Source organism: Petromyzon marinus, chromosome 32, assembly GCF_048934315.1.
Source record: "Petromyzon marinus isolate PM22_M1 ecotype Great Lakes invasive population chromosome 32, UKy_Petmar_22M1.pri1.0, whole genome shotgun sequence".
NCBI classification, from domain to species: Eukaryota; Metazoa; Chordata; class Hyperoartia; order Petromyzontiformes; family Petromyzontidae; genus Petromyzon; species Petromyzon marinus.
Window position 1 is genome coordinate 13,001,571 of NC_133698.1, and position 24,506 is coordinate 13,026,076.

At 56.1% G+C, this 24,506-nt stretch overlaps 1 protein-coding gene across 1 annotated transcript; it reads left to right on the forward strand.

Moving 5' to 3' along the window:
- Positions 1-795: 795 nt before the first annotated feature.
- Positions 796-24,506, forward strand: ADAMTS15 (ADAM metallopeptidase with thrombospondin type 1 motif 15). The gene is made up of 8 exons (XM_076071315.1): positions 796-3,046; positions 7,755-7,887; positions 8,945-9,112; positions 11,204-11,487; positions 12,606-12,792; positions 16,456-16,634; positions 17,454-17,629; positions 19,155-24,506. Exons 1-8 carry the CDS (start codon positions 1,853-1,855, stop codon positions 20,077-20,079), a joined length of 3,246 nt encoding a protein of 1,081 aa, XP_075927430.1. The 5' UTR covers positions 796-1,852; the 3' UTR covers positions 20,080-24,506.

The following is a 24,506-nucleotide window of genomic DNA, read 5'->3' on the forward strand; positions in this document are numbered from 1 at the left end:
CTTGTGCCATGCTAGGTGCACTACCACTCCCCACACTAACACACAAAGACCAAGATCCCTCGCATAGCCTTTAACAGACTGTTGGGGGCAAGTGCCGGTAGCGAACAGCTATGAAGGTCGGCACGGCACGTGGCGATGTTTACACACCGCAAACGATACTCATTTGAGGCTGAGTCGACCTAGGGGAGGCACACAACCGGGTCAGATAATCGTTACTGGGTGTTGGTCGTGAGCGTGAATCGAACCCGGATTGCCGGGATCGTAGCGCAGCGCGCTAACCACTACACTGCCGCTCCCCACACACTCACCCACACACACACTCGCACACTTTCGCACACACTCGCACACAGCCACACTCGGACACACTCACACACACACTCACACACACCCACACGCACACACACACCCACACTCACACTCGCACACTCTCGCACACACTCGCACACACTCACACACACCCACACACACTCGCACACACACCCACACTCGCACACACTCACCCACACACACACTCACACACCCACACACTCGCACACACATTCGCACACACTGGCACACTCACCCACACAGATACTCGCACACACTCGCAACACACACAATGACGCGCACACAAACTCTCCATCAAATCGAGTCCAGGGATCTTCCCCCTCCTCCTCCCCCCACTCCCTGCTATAACATCCAACGGGGCGGTGTGGTTAGGGTGGTGGGGGTAAGTCGAGGAGGATGGGGCGTGAAGGAGGAGGATGAGGGACGGTGTCCCTTTAAGAGGCGGCTCCTTGCAGCGAGAGCACCCCGGTGCGCCTTTAAGTGCGAACGAGGCGCGATTGGGTGGACGCGAGGCTCGGGATCCGCGCGGCGCACGTGCGTCGCGTCGCCCCGCCGGTATAAGAGCGGCCTCGCTGTCAGCACGCGAGCGAGCGGAGTCGAGTGAGTGGACAAATGAATGAGAGAGCCTGCTTCGGAGCAAAAAGCCGGAGTCGTGCAGCCTGCTACGACCCTGCCAGCAGCGGCAGGCGCAAGCAGCAACGACTGCTGTAGCAGCAGCGGCGGCGGCGGCGGTTGTCGATTGAACAGCTCTGCTAGCATCCATCGGCAAAGCAAAGCATCAACCGGTAGCGTTATCTGTTTGAATGCATGCATGTATGTATGCACCGTATATAATTGTGTGGCTATTGTGCGCGTATCGTCATCAGAAGTGCTGTGGTGGTAGAAGGCAGCGGTGCAGATTGAACAGTTATCGTGAGCGGCGTTGTCATCTGTTGAGTTCTGTATGCTTGTTTTTGTGGATGTAGTATTATTATCAGCAGCATAGGATTCAATTGCAGGTTGAGCATTACCAGCAGCAGTAGCATCATAATCAGCTTGAATGTAAGTTGTCTGCAGCAGCAGCCGCAGCAGGAGTAACACTTTCATTAGCAACAGCAGTATCAGTCGCATTACCGAAGTCATCATCATCATCTGCAGAAGTAGCAGCAGCAGCAGAAGTAGCAGCAGCAACAGAATCGGCAGCCGCAGTAGCGGTACGATAGCAATCAACTCCAGCATCAGGAGCACCATCATCAGCAGCAGCAGCAAGCGGCACTATCTTCTTCATCATCATCATCATCAGCAGCTTTCAGAAGCGGCATTGTACAGCTATGGCGTGGCGCGGGTCGCACAATAGCAGCGCGCGGCGGAGCCAGCGTGAGCAGCAGCTGAGTCAGCAGCAGCTGTAGCAGCAGCAGCTGTGAGCAAGCAGCTGTAGCGGGTTTAGTTGCAGCACCGGTTGGCCAACTTGTCCCACCTCCTCGTCGTCTTGCACCGCGGAGTCCGCGCGTTAGGGCCCCGTGCGCGCCCTCGTACCGCACCAGCGATGCTGCTGCTGCTGGAATCGCTCCTCCTCTGGTTCGCGTCCTGCGCCGCTCCCGCCGGCGCGGCCAAGTCGCTTACGGAGCGCGACGTGACGGTGCCTGTACGCGTCGATGGCCACCAGGGACCCTTTCCTACTACAACAACAACAACAACGACAACACGAGGAGACTACAGCAACAACAACGACGATGGTGGTGGCGTTCCAATGTCGGAGTCGGCCTCTTACGCGCTGCGCGCTTTCGGCCAAAGTTTCCGCCTGGACATCGTGCGCGACCACAGCTTCATCTCGCCCGCGTTCACCGTGGCGCACGTGGGCGCGCCCCAGCGAGGCGGCGGCGGCGGGGCGGACGAGCTCGCGCGCGCCGTGCGGGAGTCGGGAGCGAACCTGAGCCACTGCTTCTTCGCGGGCCACGTCAACGGAGACGCGAGCGCGACGGTGGCGCTCAGCGCGTGCGGGGGACTGCGCGGCGCGTTCCGTCACGGGCGGCACCAGTATTTCATCCGGCCCGAGACACCGGGGGAGGAGGAGGAGGGGGGAGGGGGTGGTGTTGCTGCTGCTGGTGACGACGACGACGACGATGATGGAGGACTTGGTGGGTTGAACTCTTCGAGCGCTGTCTCGGCGCGACGTCGGCACGTCATCACGCGCAGAGGAGTCTCGCAGATGTTCGCCGACATCGAGGACGACGACGGCGAGGACGACGACGTGCAACGATGTGGCGTCAACAGCACCGCGTTCGTCGGCCCCTCGCGCGAATTCCTGGAGCGCCTCGGTCGCTCGAGGAACGAGGCAACGGAAGGCGGAGCGGCAGCAGCAGGAGGAGGAGATGGTGGCGTCTTTAGGAACCCTTGGACCGCGGCGCGCTCCAAGCGCTTCGTGTCTCTGCCGCGCTACGTCGAGACGCTGGTGGTGGCCGACGAGGCGATGGCCTCGTACCACGGCGCGGACCTCAAGCACTACCTGCTCACGCTCATGGCCATCGCGGCGAGACTCTACAGGCACCCGAGTATTCGCAACGCCGTGCACCTGGTGGTGGTGAAGCTGCTCGTCATCAGCAACGAGGAGAAGGGCCCCAAGATCTCGAGCCACGCGGCGCTCACGCTGAGAAATTTCTGCGCCTGGCAAAAGAAATTCAACAAGGGCAGCGACAAGCACCCAGAATACTACGACACGGCTATCCTCTTCACCAAACAGGTACCACCACCCCCCTCGCTGACCCCCCGCCCCCCCACTGACTCCCACTGCCCTGCCAACCCCTCCCCATCACACAAAGTAGAGGCGCCATCCCTGCAATGTGTTGCTCACGCCACTGCTGTCCAAGGGCGGCTTCGACTCAGAAGAAGATCCTGAAGACCTGGATAGCGCCTCTCTCCGATGTTGTTGGGCGTACTCGTCCATCCTGACCAGAGGCGTCTTGGTTGTGCAGCAGTCTAGGGGCGTCTTGGGTGGTGGGGTGTGCTGGTGGTGGTGGTGGTTTAATGAAGTGCCCATTGCTTCAGCTGTCGCGCCCGGAGATCGAAACTGCGAATCGAACTTGAAATATCCGGGTTGATTACGCAGTGCGCTAATCGCTGCACCACCGCTCCAATCCTGGAAATCATAAAGTTTATATTATTCACTTAGGGCGCGCTGCAGTGCCAGTTACTGGTTAGCATCACCACTGGGGATACAAAGGCGACCGGGCGTGGTGCTGGCAACCCATCCTCTCGTGTGCCGTGCCGGCCTTTTATAGGTGCTCGCTAACAGCACTTGCCCCAACAGTCTGTTCAGTCTACGTCGGGAGTCTTCGTCTTGTCGTGCTGGTGAGCTGCACACACTGCGCCTCGACATTCACAGGTGGCCAAGTCTACCTCCAGCGCGGAAGGTTAACAATGGACACTTATTATTATTATTAAATTCAACCCCCCCCCCCCCCCTCTCCATCGTGTGTGACCAGGCAGCAGTATAAACGTGTCCCGCCACAGTTAGTCCATCGGCAGGTTGCTCGTGGTGGGGTAAAGTGTGGGTACTGCCACCTCTTCCCAGACGTCTAACCAGGCGCGGGAGAGGTCAAATGCCCTCTACAGGAAGCTGGCCACGGCTCTTACTATTGCGCTGATCACTGCGCCACCGCTCCACCCCTCAGTTGCGGTCATCATTATTTCATTCATTATCATTAATCAAGACTCGCTTTTTTGACAGGATCCTAAACCCGCTTGCCGTCCTGCAATGTCTTGGGGCTCTCACACCACGTGACTCCCATCTCTGCGCGGCCCACCAACCCGTTCCTCAGGCGCTGGATTCACAGGCGCGTGCCGCTGACGCGCTCGGCATATTTGCCCTTCGCGTTCAATCGGAGCACTGTGGGTTTCGATGGAGAGCGCTTGCCAAGAGCACGTCTGGCAAAGTCAGCAGCGTTGGCTTTGACAAGCATCGCTCTGCTGATGAGACCCTCAAGGACTGAACCGGTCCAGAGGTTCGCTTCGTTAAATTAGCTGCAGGATAATATTGGTCTAGAAAGCCAACAGGGCGATGACTGATACACAGAGACACTGAACGGGCATTTGCTTGTTCTGTATATTGCTGTATGGTTTTTTTCTTTCTCAAAAGCTCGGCCACGAACTGAAATGATCGGATTCTCGATGACAACCCACAATCAATCCCAGGACCGACCTGCGACTCTGGGACACGCGAACTTTGCGAAGGCTGAGAGTCCGCCCTACACAACGATAAATTCAGACTTTGGGCACCTCAACCCCTGATACTGCAACAAAGACAAAAATCCCCCGTGTAGCCTTAACAGACTGTAGGGGCAAGTGCTGCTAGAGAGCACCTGCGAAGGCCGGCATGGCACACGAGGGGGTGGGTGGCCAACACCACGCCCGGTCGCCTTTGTCTCCCCAGTGGCGATGTTTACACATAGCACCAAGTACTCATTTGATGCTGAGTGTACCTAGGGGAGGCCCAGGACCGGTTCATATAACCGTGACTCATGTCGGCTGTGAGCGGAATCGAACCCGGGTAGCACGGTTCACACACACATGGCATTCTAACCCGGGTAGCACGGTTCACACACACACACAGCATTCTAACCCGGGTAGCACGGTTCATACGCACACACACACAACATTCTAACCCGGGTAGCACGGTTTACACACACACACAGCAGTCTAACCCGGATAGCACGGTTCACACGCACACACACACAGCATTCTAACCCGAGTAGCATGGTTCACACACACAGCAGTCTAACGCGGGTAGCACGGTTCACACACACAGCATTCTAACCCGGGTAGCACGGTTCACACACACACAGCAGTCTAACCCGGGTAGCACGGTTCACACACATACACAGCATGCTTACCCGGGTAGCACGGTTCACACACACAGCATTCTAACCCGGGTAGGACGGTTCACACGCACACAGCATTCTAACCCGGGTAGCACGGTTCACACACACAGCATTCTAACCCGGGTAGCACGGTTCACACACACAGCATTCTAACCCGGGTAGCACGGTTCACACACACACAGCATTCAAGCCCGGGTAGCACGGTTCACACACACAGCATTCTAACCCGGGTAGCACGGTTCACACACACATGGCATTCTAACCTGGGTAGCACGGTTCACACACACACACGGCATTCTAACCCGGGTAGCACGGTTCACACACACACACAGCAGTCTAACCCGGGTAGCACGGTTCACACACACACAGCAGTCTAACCCGGGTAGCACGGTTCACACACACACACACAGCATTCAAGCCCGGGTAAGCACGGTTCACACACACAGCATTATAACCCGGGTAGCACGGTTCACACGCACACAGCATTATAACCCGGGTAGCACGGTTCACACACAAACACACAGCAAGTATAACCTGGGTAGCAGGATTCACACACACAGCATTATAACCCGGGTAGCACGGTTCACACACACACAGCATTCTAACCCGGGTAGCATGGTTCACACACACAGCATTCTAACCCGGGTAGCACGGTTCACACACACACACACACGGCATTCTAACCCGGGTAGCACGGTTCACACACACACACAGCATTCTAACCCGGGTAGCACGGTTCACACACACAGCATTCTAACCCGGGTAGCACGGTTCACACACACGGCATTCTAGCCCTTACCCAAATCAATGCGCCGGTTATCGTCAAATCTCAGAGGCTAAGCAGGCATTGAGCCTGGTTAGTGCTTTGGATGGGTGACCACTACCTCCGGGAGTATCGGCGTAGTCCCTCGATGCGGCGCTTTGTCTTTGTTTCCGGGTGCTCTGGAATCGTCTCCACGTGGAGTCACAATCAAATTATTAATGGTCACAAGAGAGGGTTGTCTTGGGTCAGATCGCGTAAATATAAATGCGTCGTTAAACCCGCCACCATCCGACACAGCCAACTAGTGAGACTTGTCACGCAAACATAACATGCCACCTCGATACTAGTACAGCGCACGTGTCGCCAGTACTAGTGACGAGTTGGCATGTTCTGTTTGCGTGACAAGCCTGACTAGCCTGACTAGTTGGCTGTGTCGGGTGGGGACGATTTTAGCGACACATTTGTATTTACGCGATCTAACCCAAACACATGTGATATGGATAAGATTGTTCGTGAAAGACTACTTCGCGTTAAACTGAATTATGAATGGCATTGACCAAACATCCCGATGTAGCAGGACCCTCTTTAAAAGGAGCTCTGAGAATCGGGACATCTTTCCTGGGTAATTCAAGGGAATTATTATTATTATCTGGAGGAGTGGTGGCACAGTGGTTTGCTATGAACCTTGAGCTATGAACCAGCTGCCCTGATATCCGATTACCGACCACGGCTCAACCGGTTTGAGTCCTCCACCCTTCACCAACCCGCACGAAACAACGGGGTGAAGTATGGTCAAACGACTCCCACGACTAACGGGGCGTGGGGAGGCCTTCCTCCACCAGTGGACTGACAACTGTGAACAGTTATTCGACGATAATTATTCCCATAAACGAGCACTTTAGACGGCATTCTTCCAAGCATGCCCGGTATGAGATGTAAAACCGCTTCTAAAGAAACAATATTGGCAACTCCCTTTCTCCTGCTTCCCTCTCTCTCTCCCAACCTCCCTCCGCTCCTCATCCTCTCCTCCCTCATCCTCGCTCTTCATCTCTACCAGCGAAAGAGAGAGAGACGAATCTTGCCTCTGTGGCATCGCTGCTCGGGGCTTGAAGCGGCCGTCTTCCCATGTGCTGACTGGCCAGGGCTCGTCTGACCACAGCTGCGGATTTGGAGCGATGGTGACGCAATGCAGTCGGCTAATAAACTACGTACGCCCAGCTACGGCGACCCTCGCAGGCTGTCAGGCAATTGGCCGATGAAACTCAGAAAGTTGAAAGCCAGTCCACAGAGTTTTTGCCGGCTTAAACAAATGCAGCTGGATAACGCTGGTGTGCGATAGCCAATGAATGAGCCGTTGGACTATAACGCGTTTGCATGTTGGAAACTTGCTTAAATCTGCTACGGCCGAGTCCACCAGTCAATTCTATGTGTTACAAAGTTGTCAGCGATTATCCATTTACCCAGCCAAGCCGATAGCCGAGTATATCGATGGGCCTTGCGATGAAACACGCCGCCTTGACTTAAAGAAGCTCCCAGCGTGCGGAAATTAGACATCAGACATCCAACACGCAGCAGTTAGCGCGACCGCGCAACTGAACCCTCCGCTTGCCACCAAAAGCGACTGGAACCTGGATTCGAACCCAGGGTCGCGGCGACGCTTCCGGCCTGCGAGGCGTCCCGGTCACCCTCCCGTGGCGGCCGATTTTTTTCTCGAACGCTGGACATCTGTGGCATAAAAAAAACCAGCTTCGCAGCTCATGGGATTGCTCCAGTCCCAGTGCAGCTTGTGACGCCTCCTCTCCCGCCAGGACATCTGCGGGGCGCAGACGTGCGACACCCTGGGCATGGCCGACGTCGGCACCATGTGCGACCCCAAGCGGAGCTGCTCCGTCATCGAGGACGATGGCCTCCCGTCAGCCTTCACCACGGCCCACGAGCTCGGTGAGGAGGAGGAGGCGGAGGCGTGGGGGAAGAGGAGGCGGAGGGCACGCACCACGCTGCTGATTGGTGGATCATCGTCGTCGTCCTCGTGTTTTTTTTTGTAAAAATGACGATGATGCCATCATTGTGATGTCATCATGAACTCTCGTCGTCATCATCATCATCGCTGTCATAATGACGATCGAGAACAATATAATTATCAGCAGCAGCAGCGTTGGCAACATGAAATTTGTCAACGAATGTTGGTGGATCGTCATGCCCCGAACATTACTCTCGGTGGCAGAGGGGCTAGGGGGAGCGATGCTCCCATTTGTGTGAGCCTTACGTCACTTGGGCTGAAAGGTAGCTCCGTGATATACACTTCCGCGGGCTGTGCTCGAACAGGAAGGGTCCCAACCGCTCGCAAAGATTGGATTCTTCTTTGTCTCATGCGTGACGCTGATAGCACAATCAGGTTGAAATTCGGGGAACAGAAGGTTAAACAAAATGCTGTTTTACTTTGACGAGAGCCGCTGATGAGATGATACTGAATTCTGGTAAAGTAACGCTGGGAAGCCGAGTGACATTTAAAATCTGGTGTCAAGCACTCACGCGTACACACACATGAGACAATTAACTCCTATTCACTCGACTGTAAAGTGCTGTCTGTGAGCACCTATTAAGACCGAAATGACACAAAATATTGCAGCGTGGCTAGCACCACACCCACCCATGTTTCCTCACACAGTGCACCAAGTACTTATTGAAGCCTCAGTCAACTTAGAGGAGGCCGCAGGACAGTTTCAGACCATGGATAGGTTCAGACATTACGATAACTTGTTGTTATAATGATGATGACGACACTGATTACATTGGTTATGCCAATACTGACAATGATGACGACAAAGACGTCGATGATGACGATGCTGATGACGACACTGATTACGTCCGTCCGTGACGATGACGACGACAATGATGATGAAGTCGATGATGACGATGATGATGACGACACTGATGACGTTAGTGTGTGACGAAGAGGGGCGTGACGATGACGTGCGTGGCGGTCTCCCCCCGGCAGGGCACGTGTTCAACATGCCGCACGACAACGTGAAGGCGTGCGAGCGCGTGGCCGGCAAGCAGGGCGAGCACCACATGATGTCGCCCACCATCACGCACGTGGACCGCGCGCAGCCCTGGTCGGCCTGCAGCGCAGCCATCATCACCGACTTCCTCGACAACAAGCACGGCGAGTGATATGGAGGTGGTTGTGGTGGGGGCGGTGGGGGGTGGGGGAGGTAAGGCCCGCTGAGCGGTATGTATTTTTTTGGTTCACAAGCGACCTGGCCACAAATGACGCCTCGACAAATTGGCGTGTCGTCACGTGGACGTTTGTCGCAGCCAAACACTCCAAACGCGTGGTGACGTCGATTCTAAATGTGAAGGCAAACACCGGAGGACCCAGAGAAGAATCCACACGACCACGGGGAGAGAGACGACGAAAACTCAAAATATACAGCAGCAGCGGCAGCAGCAGGCGTCGGGGTCGGGATCGAAACCATGACCTCCCGTATACCAGGCGAGGTAGTTAACATCTCATAGCCACCGTGGTGTCCTAGATTAGGGGAGACGCCCGAGAGATGCGGGTAAATAGTGAGGAGGTGCGGGGGAGACTTTAGGTGAGATACGGGGGATACTGGAAGATACGGGGAGATATGGGGAGTTGCCAAAGAGACACGGTAGATACGGTGATATACAAGGAAAGGGGAAACTGACTCACACAGAGACCCCTAAACTCGCACAGAGACCTACAGACACGCAGAGATTCCTAGCCTCCCACAGAGATCAACAAACAGAGAATCCTATCCTCCCTACAGAGACCCACAGACACGCAGAGACTCCTAGCCTCGCACGGAGATCCACAGACAAACAGATAATCCTATCCTCCCTACAGAGACCCACAGACACGCAGAGATTCCAAGCCTCGCACAGCCAGCCATAGACTTACTTAGACACCTCATTGATTCACTGTCCTCCCTTGCCACATGGAGCGATTGCCCACAACGTCTGAAGGCTTAGCGTGAAGGGAAAGACATTGCGATGTCTGGCACAACGCTCTCTCTCTCTCTCACCTGGCCAAGCAGGCCCGTCCCAGTCTCCCCGGGCGACATCCCAGCCACCCACTGTTCACATTTACGGCAAATGGACAGTTTTACTGCTCTTACGTTTAATTTAAATTGCGGCGTGATGGCGCGGCCCGGTGGCCCCTGTGGCTCAAAGCTTTCCATTGTCTTAGAAGTGCTGAGCCAGCTCAGCTGAGAACCTGGGTTCAACTCCGAGGGTAGGGTGTGCCTTTTTGTGCGTTTGGTTTTTTAGGCAGCTCGTAATGAATGGACACGTCAAAGTCACCGAGCCAGAACTGCTGACATCCCACTGGCTTCAAAGCCTTCGGGGTTTGAGGTCTTTCTAAGCGGGGACACAGCTCTAAGCCAGAACGCCCGGGGATTCTGAGTTCACGCTCTGTGACCGTGTCTCTCTCTGTCTCCCCGACCCCCCCCCCCCACCGAGCATTCATGATGACGGTGGTGAAACACTTTCAGTTGCCTCCGAGTTGATCCAGCTGCCTATGCCAGTTGGATCAGTTCGGTGAAAGGGGTTTCAGAAGGAGTGGAGTCCGATGGAAACGAAGTTCCGGAAATAAGAATGCTTGTTGATGATGCTGTGTGGATGGCTGATAATCATATTTGTGGTGGTGATGATGCTGATGATATGGGTTGTGCTAATGATGATGCTGATGATGATATGCGTGGTGGTGATGATGCTGATGATGCTCCGTGTGGTGATGCTGTGCTCGGTGATGCAATGCATGTGTGATTCCTGAGCATGCACATCGCAGTCTCTGGCTCACACATACATTTAAACATCCCCCATATAGCCTTTAACAGACTGTTGGGGCAAGTGCTGTTCACGAGCACCTATGAAGGCCGCCATGGCATACGAGGGTGGTTGGTGGCCAGCATCATGCCCGACCGCCTTTGTCTCCCCGGTGGCGATGTTTACACACGGTACGAGGTACTAATTTGAGGCTAAGTTGACCTAGGGGAGGCCCAGGACCGCTTCAGATAATCCTCACCGGTGTTGGCCTTGAGCGGGAATCGAACTCGGGCGACCAGGATTCGTAGCGCAGCGGCGCTAACCGCTTCACCACCGCTCCCCTCGTTACCACTGACGCAAGCACGCGCACAAACACGCGCGTAGACCACCCTCACCCACCGCTCATCCCCTCGCTCTCCCCTCCACACCCTTCCCCCCGGTCCCCCCCCCCCCCCCCCCCGTACAGGCGACTGCCTCCTGGACGAGCCGACGAACGCGCTGACTCCTCCGGGCGAGCTCCCCGGTGTCTCTTACCCGGCAGAGCGCCAGTGCGAGCTGGCGTTCGGGCGCGGCTCGCGCCTCTGCCCGTACGCGGAGGCGTGCGCCAAGCTGTGGTGCACGGGCCGCGTGTCGGGACAGCTCGTGTGCCAGACGCGCCACTTCCCCTGGGCCGACGGCACGGCCTGCGCCTCGGGCCGCTGGTGCATGCGGGGCCAGTGTACCGAGAAGGGCGAGGGCAAGCGTGGCAAGGTGGGCGCGTTGGAATGAGACCGATTTTAATGTTTGTTGTTATATATTATTATCGCGGGTGGGTTGCGCGCGCCCTTGCAGGCGTGCACGGCGAATCCAGTCGACTGGCAAACGGTGGCGGGAAATGAAGAAGCAAAGGAAAGCGGCGATCGCCCGAGTCGTTGTACCCGTCACGAAGAAACACAACGCCGAAAAGCCGTGCTCGAACCCAATGTTCGAGTCCACAAACTGGGTTGGGGTTTGGGGCTAGGTTAAGGAGCATGGGTTCGAGCGTGAAATTCGACTTTGGTTTTGGATTAGAATTGCTTCTGCGCACGAAATTACGATGATTAGCCGTGATTCACCGCCGCTCAAATGGGCGAGCACGTGCTCAGGATATCCTTCTTGGCCACGTGTTTGCCGCCATGCCGCACGTTCGTTTCTTCGCTTTGCAGCGCTCGTCCAAGCTGGTGGCGGTGGCTACGCGCGTGGCCTCCACTCCAGCGCTGTGATGGCAGCTGCGAGGGTTGGTGAATCACACGAATGTTGTGAAACGTCCCTTCCTGTGGGCGTCGGGCTGCCACACTCTGGCGCGCCAGGATCCACGGGGCACAGAGAGAGTGTGGACTAATCCCCATCCGTTCTGTCTGTGCGGGGATCGAGCGTTGCCCCCCTTGCGTGCACGTGTGGGTTTTCTCCAGGTTCTCCGGTTACCTCCCACGCGCGTGAACGCTCGTTAATTGGCTGACAGCATCTTAAAATGTTCAACTCTCCCGAGAAAAGAGTCATTGTGGCTTTCCTGGAGACATCATCGTAACAGTAATTATTAAAATGTTTCATCGCTTGCCGTCATTGTTATGATATCAACATCATCATCATCATGTTCAGTGTTATCATCATTTTCATTATCACTAGCAGCATCATCATCGTTATCATTGTTGTCAGCATTGTCATCAATGGCATAATCTTCACTATCAATGTCATTAGAAGCATCATTGTTGGCATAATTGTCATCATTATTGGCATTATCATCCATCAGGGTTATTATAAAATGCTTTATCCTAACCTGAACTGTCCCTCTGCTTCCCTCCGGTCTCTTCCCGATCCTTCCGTCCCCCCCTCCACCCCCTGATCCCAAGGCGCCCGTGGACGGGAGCTGGGGTCGCTGGGCTCCGTACGGAGAGTGCTCGCGCACGTGCGGCGGCGGCGTGCACCTAGCCCGGCGCGAGTGCGACTCCCCGAGCCCCGCACACGCGGGGGCCTACTGCACGGGCCCGCGTGTCAAGTACCGCTCGTGTGGCCTCGCGCTGTGCCCTAGCGGGCCCGGTACGCGCTGCTCACCCACACTCAGCCACGCTCAGCCACACTCAGCCACGCTCAGCCACACTCAGCCACACTCAGCCACACTCAGCCACGCTCAGCCACACTCAGCCACGCTCAGCCACACTCAGCCACACTCAGCCACGCTCAGCCACACTCAGCCACACTCAGCCACGCTCAGCTACACTCACCCACGCTCAGCCACACTCAGCTACGCTCACCCACACTCAGCCACACTCACCCACGCTCACTCACACTCACCTACGCTCACCCACACTCACCCACACTCACTCACACTCACTCACCCACACTCAGCCACACTCACCTACACTCACACTCACCCATACTCAGCAACACTCACCCACACTCACACTCACTCACACTCAGCCACGCTCAGCCACACTCAGCCACGCTCACCCACACTCACTTACACTCACTCACACTCATTCACCCACACTCAGCCACGCTCAGCCACACTCAGCCACGCTCACCCACACTCACTCACACTCACTCACGCTCACCCACACTCACCCACGCTCAGCCACGCCAGCCACACTCACCCATACTCACCCACACTCACCCACACTCACCCACACTCACCCTCACTCACTCACACTCATTCACCCACACTCAGCCACGCCCAGCCACACTCACCCATACTCACCCACACTCACCCACACTCACCCTCACTCACTCACACTATTTCACCCACACTCAGCCACGCCCAGCCACACTCACCCATACTCACCCACACTCACCCACACTCACCCTCACTCACTCACACTCATTCACCCACACTCAGCCACGCTCAGCCACACTCAGCCACGCTCACCCACACTCACTCACGCTCACCCACACTCACTCACACTCAGCCACACTCAGCCACACTCACCCACACTCACCCACGCTCAGCCACACTTACCCAAACTCACTCACGCTCAGCCACACAACAACAACAACCGCCATTCGCCACTAAGTGGCGGTGACGTCACCACGACGCTTGTGCCAGGCCATGTGCACCTTGAGGCCACGTGAAGTGTCGAACGCCCGCTGGCAGGAGGTCACGGGGCAGACCCAGGTGCCACGGGTCGACTGACTGGCTGATGCACCACCTGTGCCCCCTACTGTGCCAACCTGTTGTGCTTTAGCCACCCGGCGCTCCGCTCGTTGTTGTGAGCATCGCTCCTCCGCTCTCCGTTGTTGTTGGAGGGCGACTGCCTCCAACTGCCCAGTAGCATCCTTCACGAGCCTCCTCCACAGAGGCCGATCTTGACACCGCTGGTACCAGTCATCGGCAAGTCCACTCAGCTCCACGTCCTCCTGTACCACATCACTCCATCTCTTCTCTAGCCCGTGCCGTGCCCATTTAGCCCCCTCGATCCGGCCGAACAAAAGCTGTTTCGGCATGCGGTGGCTGGGCATGCGGGCTACATGACCCAGCCAACGCAGCCTTGCCTGCTGGAGGAGCTCACTGATGGGACCTTACCCAGATCGTTCAAGGATTTGTGAGCTCCTCACACAATCCAGCCTGGTTAAACCCAGGATGGATCGTAGGCAGGCTAGCCTAAATGTTTCTAACCGGCGAAGATGTTCCATTAATGGGGTCCACGTTTCGCAAGCGTAGAGAAGGGAGGGAATGACGGTGGCCGAGAAGACCTGAAGCTGAGTGCGGAGCGACAGACCAGGTAGCTTCCATACAGCGTTACGCAACCGAAGAAAAGATTGCCACTCGACTGATTCGCAGTGAGACCTCTACTATTAAACTGGAGCCGGTCATAAGCACACTGTCCAGGTATGGGAAACTCTCCACTCTCTGCACAACTGCCCCATCACTAATTGGGAGTAGTGGGGGTGGAGTGTCCGATGGTACAAAATACCCAGGCAGGTGCTTAGTTTTGGTGGGGCTGATGGGAAGGCCCCATCTCTTAGTGGCACGCTCCAGTCTCAGCAGCAGCGTCTCCAACTCCTCCTCTGAATGAGCAGCTATTACCAAATCATCGGCATACATAACGTGGTTGAGCAATAGGGAGCCATCCCTTGACCGCACCCAGGCATCGATCAGCCTCCCATTATATCTATACCAAATGGAGATTCCCCCGGTACAGCTATTGAAGGCTTCACTTTAGGTTGGAATGGGGTCCTGGGTGTACACCCACCACCGGAGTGGAAGAATGGCAGGCGCATCTTACAGATGACTAGTCGATGGTCAGAGGGCAGATCAGCTACACTCACCCACACTCACTCACGCTCACCCACACTCAGCCACACTCACCCAAACTCAGCCACACTCACCCACACTCAGCCACACTCAACCACACAAAGATCCCTCGTATAGCCTGTAACAGACAGTTTGGGCAAGTGCTGTAAGTGAGCACCCATGAAAGCCGGAACGGCACACGACGGGGCGGGTAGCCAGCACCGCGGCCGGCTGCCTTTGTCTCTCCAGTGGCGATGTTTTTACACACCGAAACAGCTACTCATTTGAGGCTGAGTTGATCTAGGGGAGGAGGCCCAGGACTGGTTCAGATAATCGTCACTGGTGTTGGCCGTGAGCGGGAATCGAACTAGCGTCGCCGAGTTCGTAGCGCAGTGCGCTAAACGCGAGACGTCCGATCCCCGCACACACTCACCCGCACCCACCCCACACATCTGACAACCTTTCGCATTCAGTTGCTCTCACTCACGTTCGCTCGCTCTCTCACTCAAGCGAACACTCAGCCACTAGCACTCTTCTGTGCTCACAAAGACTTGCTCGTCAGCTCGCTTCCAACACTTGCTCGTTCACCCACACACTCGCACGCCCGCGCACAAATTCACGCACGAGCTCACCCAGGCCCACACGCATGCACACACCCACGCAGTCACTTGCACACTGTGCTGAGTGTTGTGTTATTCGTGCTGGTGCATCACTGCCAACGCTGCTGCAGTAGCAGCAGCAGAAGTCACGGAATGTTGTATTTCACTTCATAAGACAACAATCCTGGGGAAATCATGACAGGTGGCGACCCTCACCGATGACCCCAATGTCAATGATATTCCTCCTCGAAGACACGGGTGGAAAGTTAAAGCACAGTCGTGCGATTGTGGTCACACCGTAGAGTAAAACCATTGCAGTCTGCGCTCCTTTAACGGAGGAGGAAGAGCAAAGACGACACGAACTCTCTCTCTCTGCCGAAGCCCTCTCGTCGTGATCAGCAGCAACAAGATCTCGATATCCGGCATCGAGCTCCTGGAAACAATTCATGCCGGCCACATGAATCACTCGCAAGGACCACGGTAGACATCCCCCCAACGTCTTCGTCTGCCCCCTGACCTCCCCCCATCCCCTTCCACCACCACCGCCACCATCACCTATTTTTATAAATATTTGTGATTTTATTTTAGTTTACCCGGTGAGGCCCACTTAGCTATATACGGCTCTTTTTCAGAAGCGACCTGGCCACAAACGATAGCTCAACGAAGTGGCCTTATCGTGCAGACATTTAAAGCAGCCAAAATACTCTAAACGCGCGTTTCTAAATGTGGATGGAAAAACCGGAGGACCCGGAGAAAAATCCACGCGACCACGAGGCTTCAGGGTCAGGACCAGAGCCCACGACCTCCTGTGCACCAGGCGAGGTCGTTAACATCTCGCCACCACCTCTTCCCCCCCCCACCCCGCGCCGGCAGACACGAAGAGCTTCCGCGAGGAGCAGTGCGCCTCGTTCGACGGACAGCGCGTCCACTCCAACGGCCTGAGCCCCGGCGTGCGCTGGCTGCCCAAGTACTCGGGGATCAGCGCCAAGGACCGCTGCAAGCTGGTGTGCCGCGCCAACGGCACCGGCTACTACTTCGTGCTGGCGCCCAAGGTGAGCGCGCGGGGTGAGAGGGGCGGGGCGAGGGGTGCGGAGGGGCGGTGGCGGTGGGGGAGGCCAGCCCGCCAAGTGACGATGAGCAGTGTCGGAATCATCGTCATCATGAAACAAAGCTATGATTCTTGACTTAAAGCTTTCGTGACTGCAATAATTCATATTCTTTGGGTCTTTCGGTAAAGTCACGTAGATAGGTTCAGAATAATAAAATCGCTTGTGTTGCGATCGAAACGTCGTAGTTTTAGTTTTTTTTATTATTCTGAACCTATCTACGCAACTTTATTGAAAGACCCAAAGAATATAAAGCTATGATTTTTATTTGACCAGGTGTGAACCCCACTGAGCTGCTACGTAGCTCGTTTTCAGAAGCGACCTGGCTATCGGAAAATCATAGCTCAAAGAAGTGGCTTATCATGGTCATCATCATGTGGAAATGTATAGCAGCCAAAAAGTCTGACGGTGTGATGTTGATTCTAAATGTGGAGGGAAAACCCGTAGGGCCCATAGAAAAATCCACGTGACCACAGGCAGAGAGAGAACATGCAAACTCCGAATAAACAGGCGCCAAGGTCTGGATTGGACGCACGACCTCCTGTATACCAGGCGATGTCGTTGACATTTCACCACTGTAGCCACAGCCCGCAGCGAGAACTATACTGGACGCGGTATGCCGGGTTGGGAAAATATTTACTGGGTCACCGGTAGACTCGAGTAGGTGACACGTGACGGGGGTGTGGGGATCTTCGTCTTCGTCCCGTCTCACCGTTACCTCTCACGCATCCGACGTCGTCCCGCTTGTCACGCCCGCCGGCGCAGGTGGTGGACGGCACGAGGTGCGGGCCCGACACGTCGGACGTCTGCGTGCAGGGCCGCTGCGTGCGCGCCGGCTGCGACGGGCGGCTGGGCTCGCGCGCTCGCCTCGACGTGTGCGGAGTGTGCGGTGGGGACGCCTCGGCCTGCCGCAGGGTCTCCGGCACCTTCACCAAGGCGCAGTGAGTGACGGTTGCCACGGCGGCAGAGACGGCGGCGGAGACGGCATCATCATCATCGTCATCGTCGCAGCGTCGTCATCATCATCAGCAGTAGCAGCAGCATCGTCAGTGTCATCGTCAGCAGCACTAGCAGTGGCGGCAGCATCATTTTCAGTGGCGTGATTGGCAGCAGCATCGGCAGCAATATTAACCGCATCAGTAGCAGGAGTTTTTTCGTGATGTTCATCGTCACAAGTGGCATCACCAGCGTCAGCTTCTGTATCAGGGCCTGTGGCAGCATCTTCATCATCACCATCATCGAAGTGTGCTGACTTCACAATCCAGTCGTCAATTAACTCGCCCGCACGCATCTGTCGTGAGACGTTAAGACCCGGGGCTGAGATCAGAATCCAGGGCCGGATCAAGGCACGGGGCTTTAGGGGCTGCATCCCAGGGGCCTCTGCCAGCTGGAGGGCCTCCAGAGATGAAGTGAAGAGTTATTTCACTTGTGAATGCTGAATTTTATTTGTTGTTAGCCTTGTAAAAATACATTTTATTTTTCTTTAACTTTGTTTTCCTTTTGAAAATATTACTGGGGGGGCCTCACAGTACCTGTAGCCCAGGGGCCTCACAGTACCCGTAGCCCAGGGACCTCACAGAACCTGTAGCCCAGGGGCCTCATGGTTCCTGTAGCCCAGGGGCCTCACAGTGCCTGTAGCCCAGGGGCCTCACAGTACCTGTAGCCCAGGGGCCTCACAGTAACCGTAGCCTAGGGGCCTCACAGTGCCTGTAGCCCAGGGGCCTCACAGTACCTGTAGCCCAGGGGCCTCACAGTACCTGTAGCCCAGGGGCCTCACAGTTCCTGTAGCCCAGGGGCCTCACAGTTCCTGTAGCCCAGGGGCCTCACAGTTCCTGTAGCCCAGGGGCCTCACAGTTCCTGTAGCTCAGGGGCCTCACAGTACCTGCAGCCCAGGGGCCTCAAAGTACCTGCAGCCCAGGGGCCTCACAGTACCTGTAGCCCAGGGGCCTCACAGTACCTGTAGCCCAGGGGCCTCACAGTACCTGTAGCCCAGGGGCCTCACAGTACCTGTAGCCCAGGGGCCTCACAGTTCCTGTAGCCCAGGGGCCTCACAGTACCTGTAGCCCAGGGGCCTCACAGTTCCTGTAGCCCAGGGGCCTCACAGTACCTGTAGCCCAGGGGCCTCACAGTACCTGTAGCCCAGGGGCCTCACAGTACCTGTAGCCTAGGGGCCTTCAATATCTTAATCCGGCCCTGGCAAAATCCGACTTTTTATTTATACCTGAGGAATCCGATGAGCTGTGAGGCTCTTTTTCACAAATGTCTAGACCATAGGCTCCAAAACCCGGAGCCACGAGCCCGCGCTCCTCACAGTCCATCATCGCCCCACACCGGAGGAGCAGATATCGCGTGCCACGTGACAGCCTACGGCAGAGGGGGCCCCATGTTCTTCATTGCACCAGGGCCCGTGCCCAACACGCACCGCGCGCGTCTCACCCTCGCCTTACCACCGCCTTGCCACCGCAGGTACGGCTACAACTACATAGTGGCGGTACCGGCGGGCGCCACCAACCTGGACGTGCGCCAGCGCGGCTACCAAAGCCTCAAGAACGACGACAACTACCTCGCCGTGCGCTCGGGCCGCGACGGGCGCTACCTCCTCAACGGCCACTACGTCATCTCGACGTCGGAGCGCGAGGTGGCGCTGGGCCCCGGCGGCGGGCACGGGGGCCCCGCGGGGACGGGCGCCGGCAGCGTGCTCGGCTACAGCGGCACGGCCACGGCGTCGGAGCGGCTGCACGCGCCGGGCCCGCTCACCGAGCCGCTGGTGGTGGAGGTGCTGGCCGTGGGCCGCATGACGCCGCCCAGGGTGCGCTACTCCTTCCACGTCCCGCGCGGCTCCGCCGCCGCCGCCGCCGCCGTCGCGCGCTCCAACGCGCTGTTGGGGGACGCGGGCAGCGAGGGCGGCAACTCCGTGGCGGACGACGGCAAGAGGGAGAAGGACAAGAGGAAGCGGGAGGAGGAGGAGCTGGCCAAGAGCAAGCGGGACGACGGCGCCAGGAGCAAAGCGGGAGGAGCGGCCGTCCCGTCCAAGCGAAAGCCCGGCGGCGTCGGCGCGACGTGGGCGACGGGCGAGTGGGGCGCCTGCTCCCGCACGTGCGGCGGCGGCGGCTCGCAGCGCCGGCACGTGCGCTGCCCTCACCCGACGGGCGCCTGCGCCGGCGCGAGGCCCGAGGCTGCGCGGGCGTGCGGGGAGACGAGCTGCCCCGCGTGGCACGCCGGCGCCTGGTCGCCCTGCTCCAAGACGTGCGGGCGCGGGTTCCGGCGGCGCTCGCTGCGGTGCGAGGCTCGCGGCGCCGGCGTGGCGCCCAACGTGCCGATGCCGCGGGAGCGCTGCGACCGCGCCGGCAAGCCGCAGGAGCTCGACATCTGCGTCGCGCGCGCCTGCTGATCGCGGCCGCTGGCGGGAGATGCGGGGCGGAGAGCGAGCCGCCCGGAGCGCCGGCGGTGGGGGCCATGTGGAGTTGCCAGGAGAGGACGCGAAGAAAAAACTTCGGAGGATAATGTCCGAGCGATCGTAGGGGAAGTTGCTGACGGGGCGCGAGCGGCGTGCGCGGACGGTTGCCGCGCGACGGTGATATTCGCATCGCTGCTGTGATCATCCGCTGAGGATGAATCGTCACAAGCGCCGCTGTCATCGCCGCAGTGAGCGTCGATCGTCGTCACGGAGGTGACGGCGTTCAGAGGCCACGCTGGGCTCGACACCGCCGCTGACATCCTCGGCACGTTGAAGGGTGGCGCGATCATCTCTTGACTGTCCTCGCTGATGGAACAATGAAAACAAAAATGCATTTGAGTGGAACTTTCGGACACTTTGTCAGAAAAAAAAAACACTACAGGAAAGAGGGGGGGACCTCTTCAGCTGACTGTTCACCAACGCACACGAAGAGGCTTGGACACTGAGGCTGCCAGGATGACAGCACAAAACGTGGAGGTGCGGCTCTGCAATTTCTAGCTCACGCTGCTGCAGGCGGAAGGAAGGGCCTCTGCTAGAATGAGCTCTTAGAGGGCCCCTCTAGAGATTATCTTGGCCTACTCTTTCACACAGGCCAGACGTCTTGGAAGAGGTGGGAGTACCACCACACTTGACACACCGCTCACGGGCCAACGATCCTTGCACCGCATTTCTCACAAACCACGGCAGCAGATGCAGATACTTGATGACGATGATGATGAGGATGCACAAATGGAAAATGTTAAACTCTCCGGCAGTGTGCGGAGACTGTGGTTACCACCCAGAACAGAGCCGTGGAGCAGAATACGACTCGATGTGCGACGGCTCAACGCGCCAATTCACGAATACGAAGAAGGCGTCGTCACGGCGACAAAATCGGCGACTCCTGCCGCAAACATCCGGCTGGGACACCTCGATGCGATTTCACATCCAGGTGGTCGAGCGAAGACGATCGCACCGCTCGCAACCTGCCGATCGACTGACTGGTGAATCCCTTTTTTTGACTTCTGGGTGCGGTGGCTGCGGGGTGTTTAGGAAACCCGCACCATTGCTTCGCCTGTCGTGCTGGGAGATGGAATCGAATCTGGACTTGCCTCTGCATTGCAAGTCCAGTGTGCTGACATTCACGCGACGGCGGCAGCAGCGTCTCTTTCACCGCGTGCACTATCACTTGTTTCACCGTAACGCGTTGTCAAACTGGCGATTGTCACGAAGCTGTTTTGTCCGGTTTGATTTTGGCGTTTTTTTGTTTTGTTATAATTAACTTATTTTTTTTTATTACCGTTTCATTGCTGAAGATTACAAAGCACAGGTAATCTGGAGCGCTAGTCGCAGTGGGAGAGAGCAAGGCTTTCTCTGAAACACAAAAACAACAACAACTTACAGACACGACATTTAGCGCAAGATAGCAACGGCTAAAACTTGACGTTTTTGTTTTGTTTCTCTATCCGAGTTGTGTTTACAACCTGCAAATCTTGAGGGTTTTAATTGGATAGATTTGTTTTGTAGTCGTTATCATCGCGAGGCAGCGATTCAACAACAACAACAACAACAAAAACAACAAAATCTCCATTTCTTGATTCCGTCTCGTGATTTTGCCCTCTGACTTTCTCGGCTCCAGCCACGTGGTCCCGGGGTCCGGACCAGACTTTCCTTCGCTCGGCTCAAACCCAAAGGTGGCACTGATTGACTTCACGTGGTCGATATAAATACGCGAGTGGCTGGTTTTCTCTCCGCTTCAGTGTCACATTCCGCGAGTTAATTTTGCTTGGTTCACTGCTGGCGGCGATTGTTGTGGTTTTGTTCGTGCTCAGCCAGGGACTTGGATCAAGATGCAGGACGTTTAGGCTGATCTTGTCCCATGAGTTAAACCAATCAACCTCCAGACTGTCATTCTTTGGGAGGGTTGGGAGGTGGGGGGGGCTAAATAATAAAAACAACTTCTGCTTGGATTTTCTACTTTGAAGCATCGACTCAAATACACATTTTAAACAATAATTTGCAGAACTTTGTTAATCCGCTGAGGGATGAAGGCCTCAGCGCGCCATGTCAGTAATGAGCATACTTCACCACAACGGTTAGTGCGGGATGGTCGAGGGATGTTGGCCCATGCACCAGTTTAAGATGTCACTCACCACTGATATTAGCCTTGGTCGGGAATGGAGCTCGCGACTGTGCCCACGCTCCTCGCCAACTCAACAATACTTGGCAAGTTTCGGCTCTCCAGCTCTTCGAGAACACGGTCAACATACATGCAGTGGCCAACTCATACGGCCGGTGAGAGTTACGTCGCAGCCATTTCAAACCCACGAAAACCCACTCGTGTCTGACCGTATGAATGCATCCGTAGCGCAAAAAGGTTTTTTTTTTCAAAACTTACGTGGCGGTAATGATTTCTTACACTGGCCCGCGGACGAAGGTGCTGATTTGACGATCTCGCGCACGTGCAACCACTGTGGTGGACTCGTCACACCCCCCGGGTTCGATCTGCAAATCTTTCCCACCTTCCTCCGCCTCTTGGAATCCAACGGAAAGCAGTTGGGTCGATTTACGGATGACGCTGCCGCGCTCGCCGATTCGCTCTCTCTCTCTCTCGCCACCATCAGGGACGCACACGCCGGCGCGGCTCGGATGCGCCAGTCGAAAAAAACGGGGGATGCGAGGTTAGTAGCGGGTGACGAGGTGGGGAGGAGCAGAGCGGCCCAGCTGACGCGTGACGCCGTTCGTTGGCGGTGCCCACCCTCGGATGGCCGCCCGTCACGGGCCGGAGGGAGCGTGCAGGGGAGTGGGGGTTTGCTGCACATTTCTGAGGGTTCAATTTGGTGTTTGGGTATACCTCAAGTTGCAGAGCAGGTATATAAAAAAAAATGCGATCTTTTTATTCCTTGTTTTGTCATTTACGTTACAAACTTAGGGAGCACGAGAGAGCGGAGAGAAGTAAGAAACCAAAGTGTTAATAATGTAACGATTTTTTTTAATCATATATAAACCTTTGTAAAGAAACTGCAGAGGATTAAAAAAAAGCAGAATTTTTGGGGGTTTTCTGCTGGAAGCAGTTTCATGGGGTCGTTGGTCGTGATCGTCGTGATCATCGTTCGTCGTGATCATCGCTCGTCGTGATCGTCGTGATCATCGTTGGTCGTGATCGTCGTGATCATTGTTCATCGTGGTCGTGATGATTTTCCAGCGATGCCGCCGGTCGAAGGACTTACCGTGGCGTCCAGCCCGCGTGTAAATACTGTACATGTCTTAGCGCTCCTTGGCACAGTGACTGCATTGGATATAAAAAATAATGATAATAAGCCTTCGTCTTGTGAATATGAATTGTATTTATGCACATTTTTGTCCCGTCGATATCGCCGCACGCCGCGCATCGATTTCACTCTTTTTGTACGCTTAGTAAGCTGACGAGGTCGCCGTTGTGACCGGCGACCGGCTTGTCACGCTGCACCGACACCGACCGCTTTCACCGCGAGGCGCAAAGCGAGCGAGCGCTCACGCTCTGTTCGCGACCCGAGCGCTCGGCGGACGTCGGAGCTCGATGCGACGTTCATCTCCTTGTTTTCTCTTTTTAACGGCTTTGAAAAAAAACATTTGGGAAACGCAGAGCGATTTCAGATGGGGAGAGGAGGGGTTACATTTTGTTCGTCACAAGCAACACACACACACATTTCTTTTTTGGGTGTGTGTGTACGCAATGATAACAGGGTTCCGTTAACTCGCCGAGCAGGCGACGATGGGGTTCATGGGAAGGCTGCCAAATATTCTCGATTGGCCAGGACAAGTGCTGGCGGTTTCAAGAAAGTTGGCCTTCTGTAAAAGGGTTTTTGGGGAAAATCGAGATCTCCGGATTTTCAAGATTTGCCCTCCTCATGCTTGACTATGACACGGGCAAAGGGGGGTGGGTGGGGTGCCTGAGTAGTGGGCGGAGTAAAATATTGGAAGTAACGGAAGAGGCCGCTGGCTGTGCTGGCGGCTGAGTGGGTGGGGCCGTGCAAAAGTGGGCGGGGCCCGACGCAGGGGAGGGGCTACCAGCCGCATCGCTGTGCGTGCTCGTGTCGTGGTCGAGCCTTCCAGAAGTTTTGGTAGCATTTTGTTGTTCACTGTCTACACGTGTTTCTTTTTGGGGGGGGGGTCGTCTTCATTTTTGTGTTGATTTTCGTTTCATTTTACAGCTACTATATTAACAAACAAAAAAAAAGTCGGTTTGTATGGAGCGGGGTGGAGAGGGCTGAGCGTGGAGAGGAAAGAGGTCTTGAACCGGCATAGCGGTGTGAGTGTGTGTGAGTGCCACGGCCTGTATACTGTGTATACTTGATAACACCCCAATGTACAATGCACAAATAAAGTTGCTCGACACCCTA

What these genes read in the sequence shown, in the direction of transcription:
- ADAMTS15 (XM_076071315.1), top strand. Translation starts at nt 1,853, where the DNA reads ATGCTGCTGCTGCTGGAATCGCTCCTCCTCTGGTTCGCGTCCTGCGCC. An exon ending in CTATCCTCTTCACCAAACAG is followed by an intron (nt 3,047 to 7,754) that starts GTACCACCACCC and finishes CTCTCCCGCCAG; the next exon opens with GACATCTGCGGGGCGCAGAC. An exon ending in GCGAGGGCAAGCGTGGCAAG is followed by an intron (nt 11,488 to 12,605) that starts GTGGGCGCGTTG and finishes CCTGATCCCAAG; the next exon opens with GCGCCCGTGGACGGGAGCTG.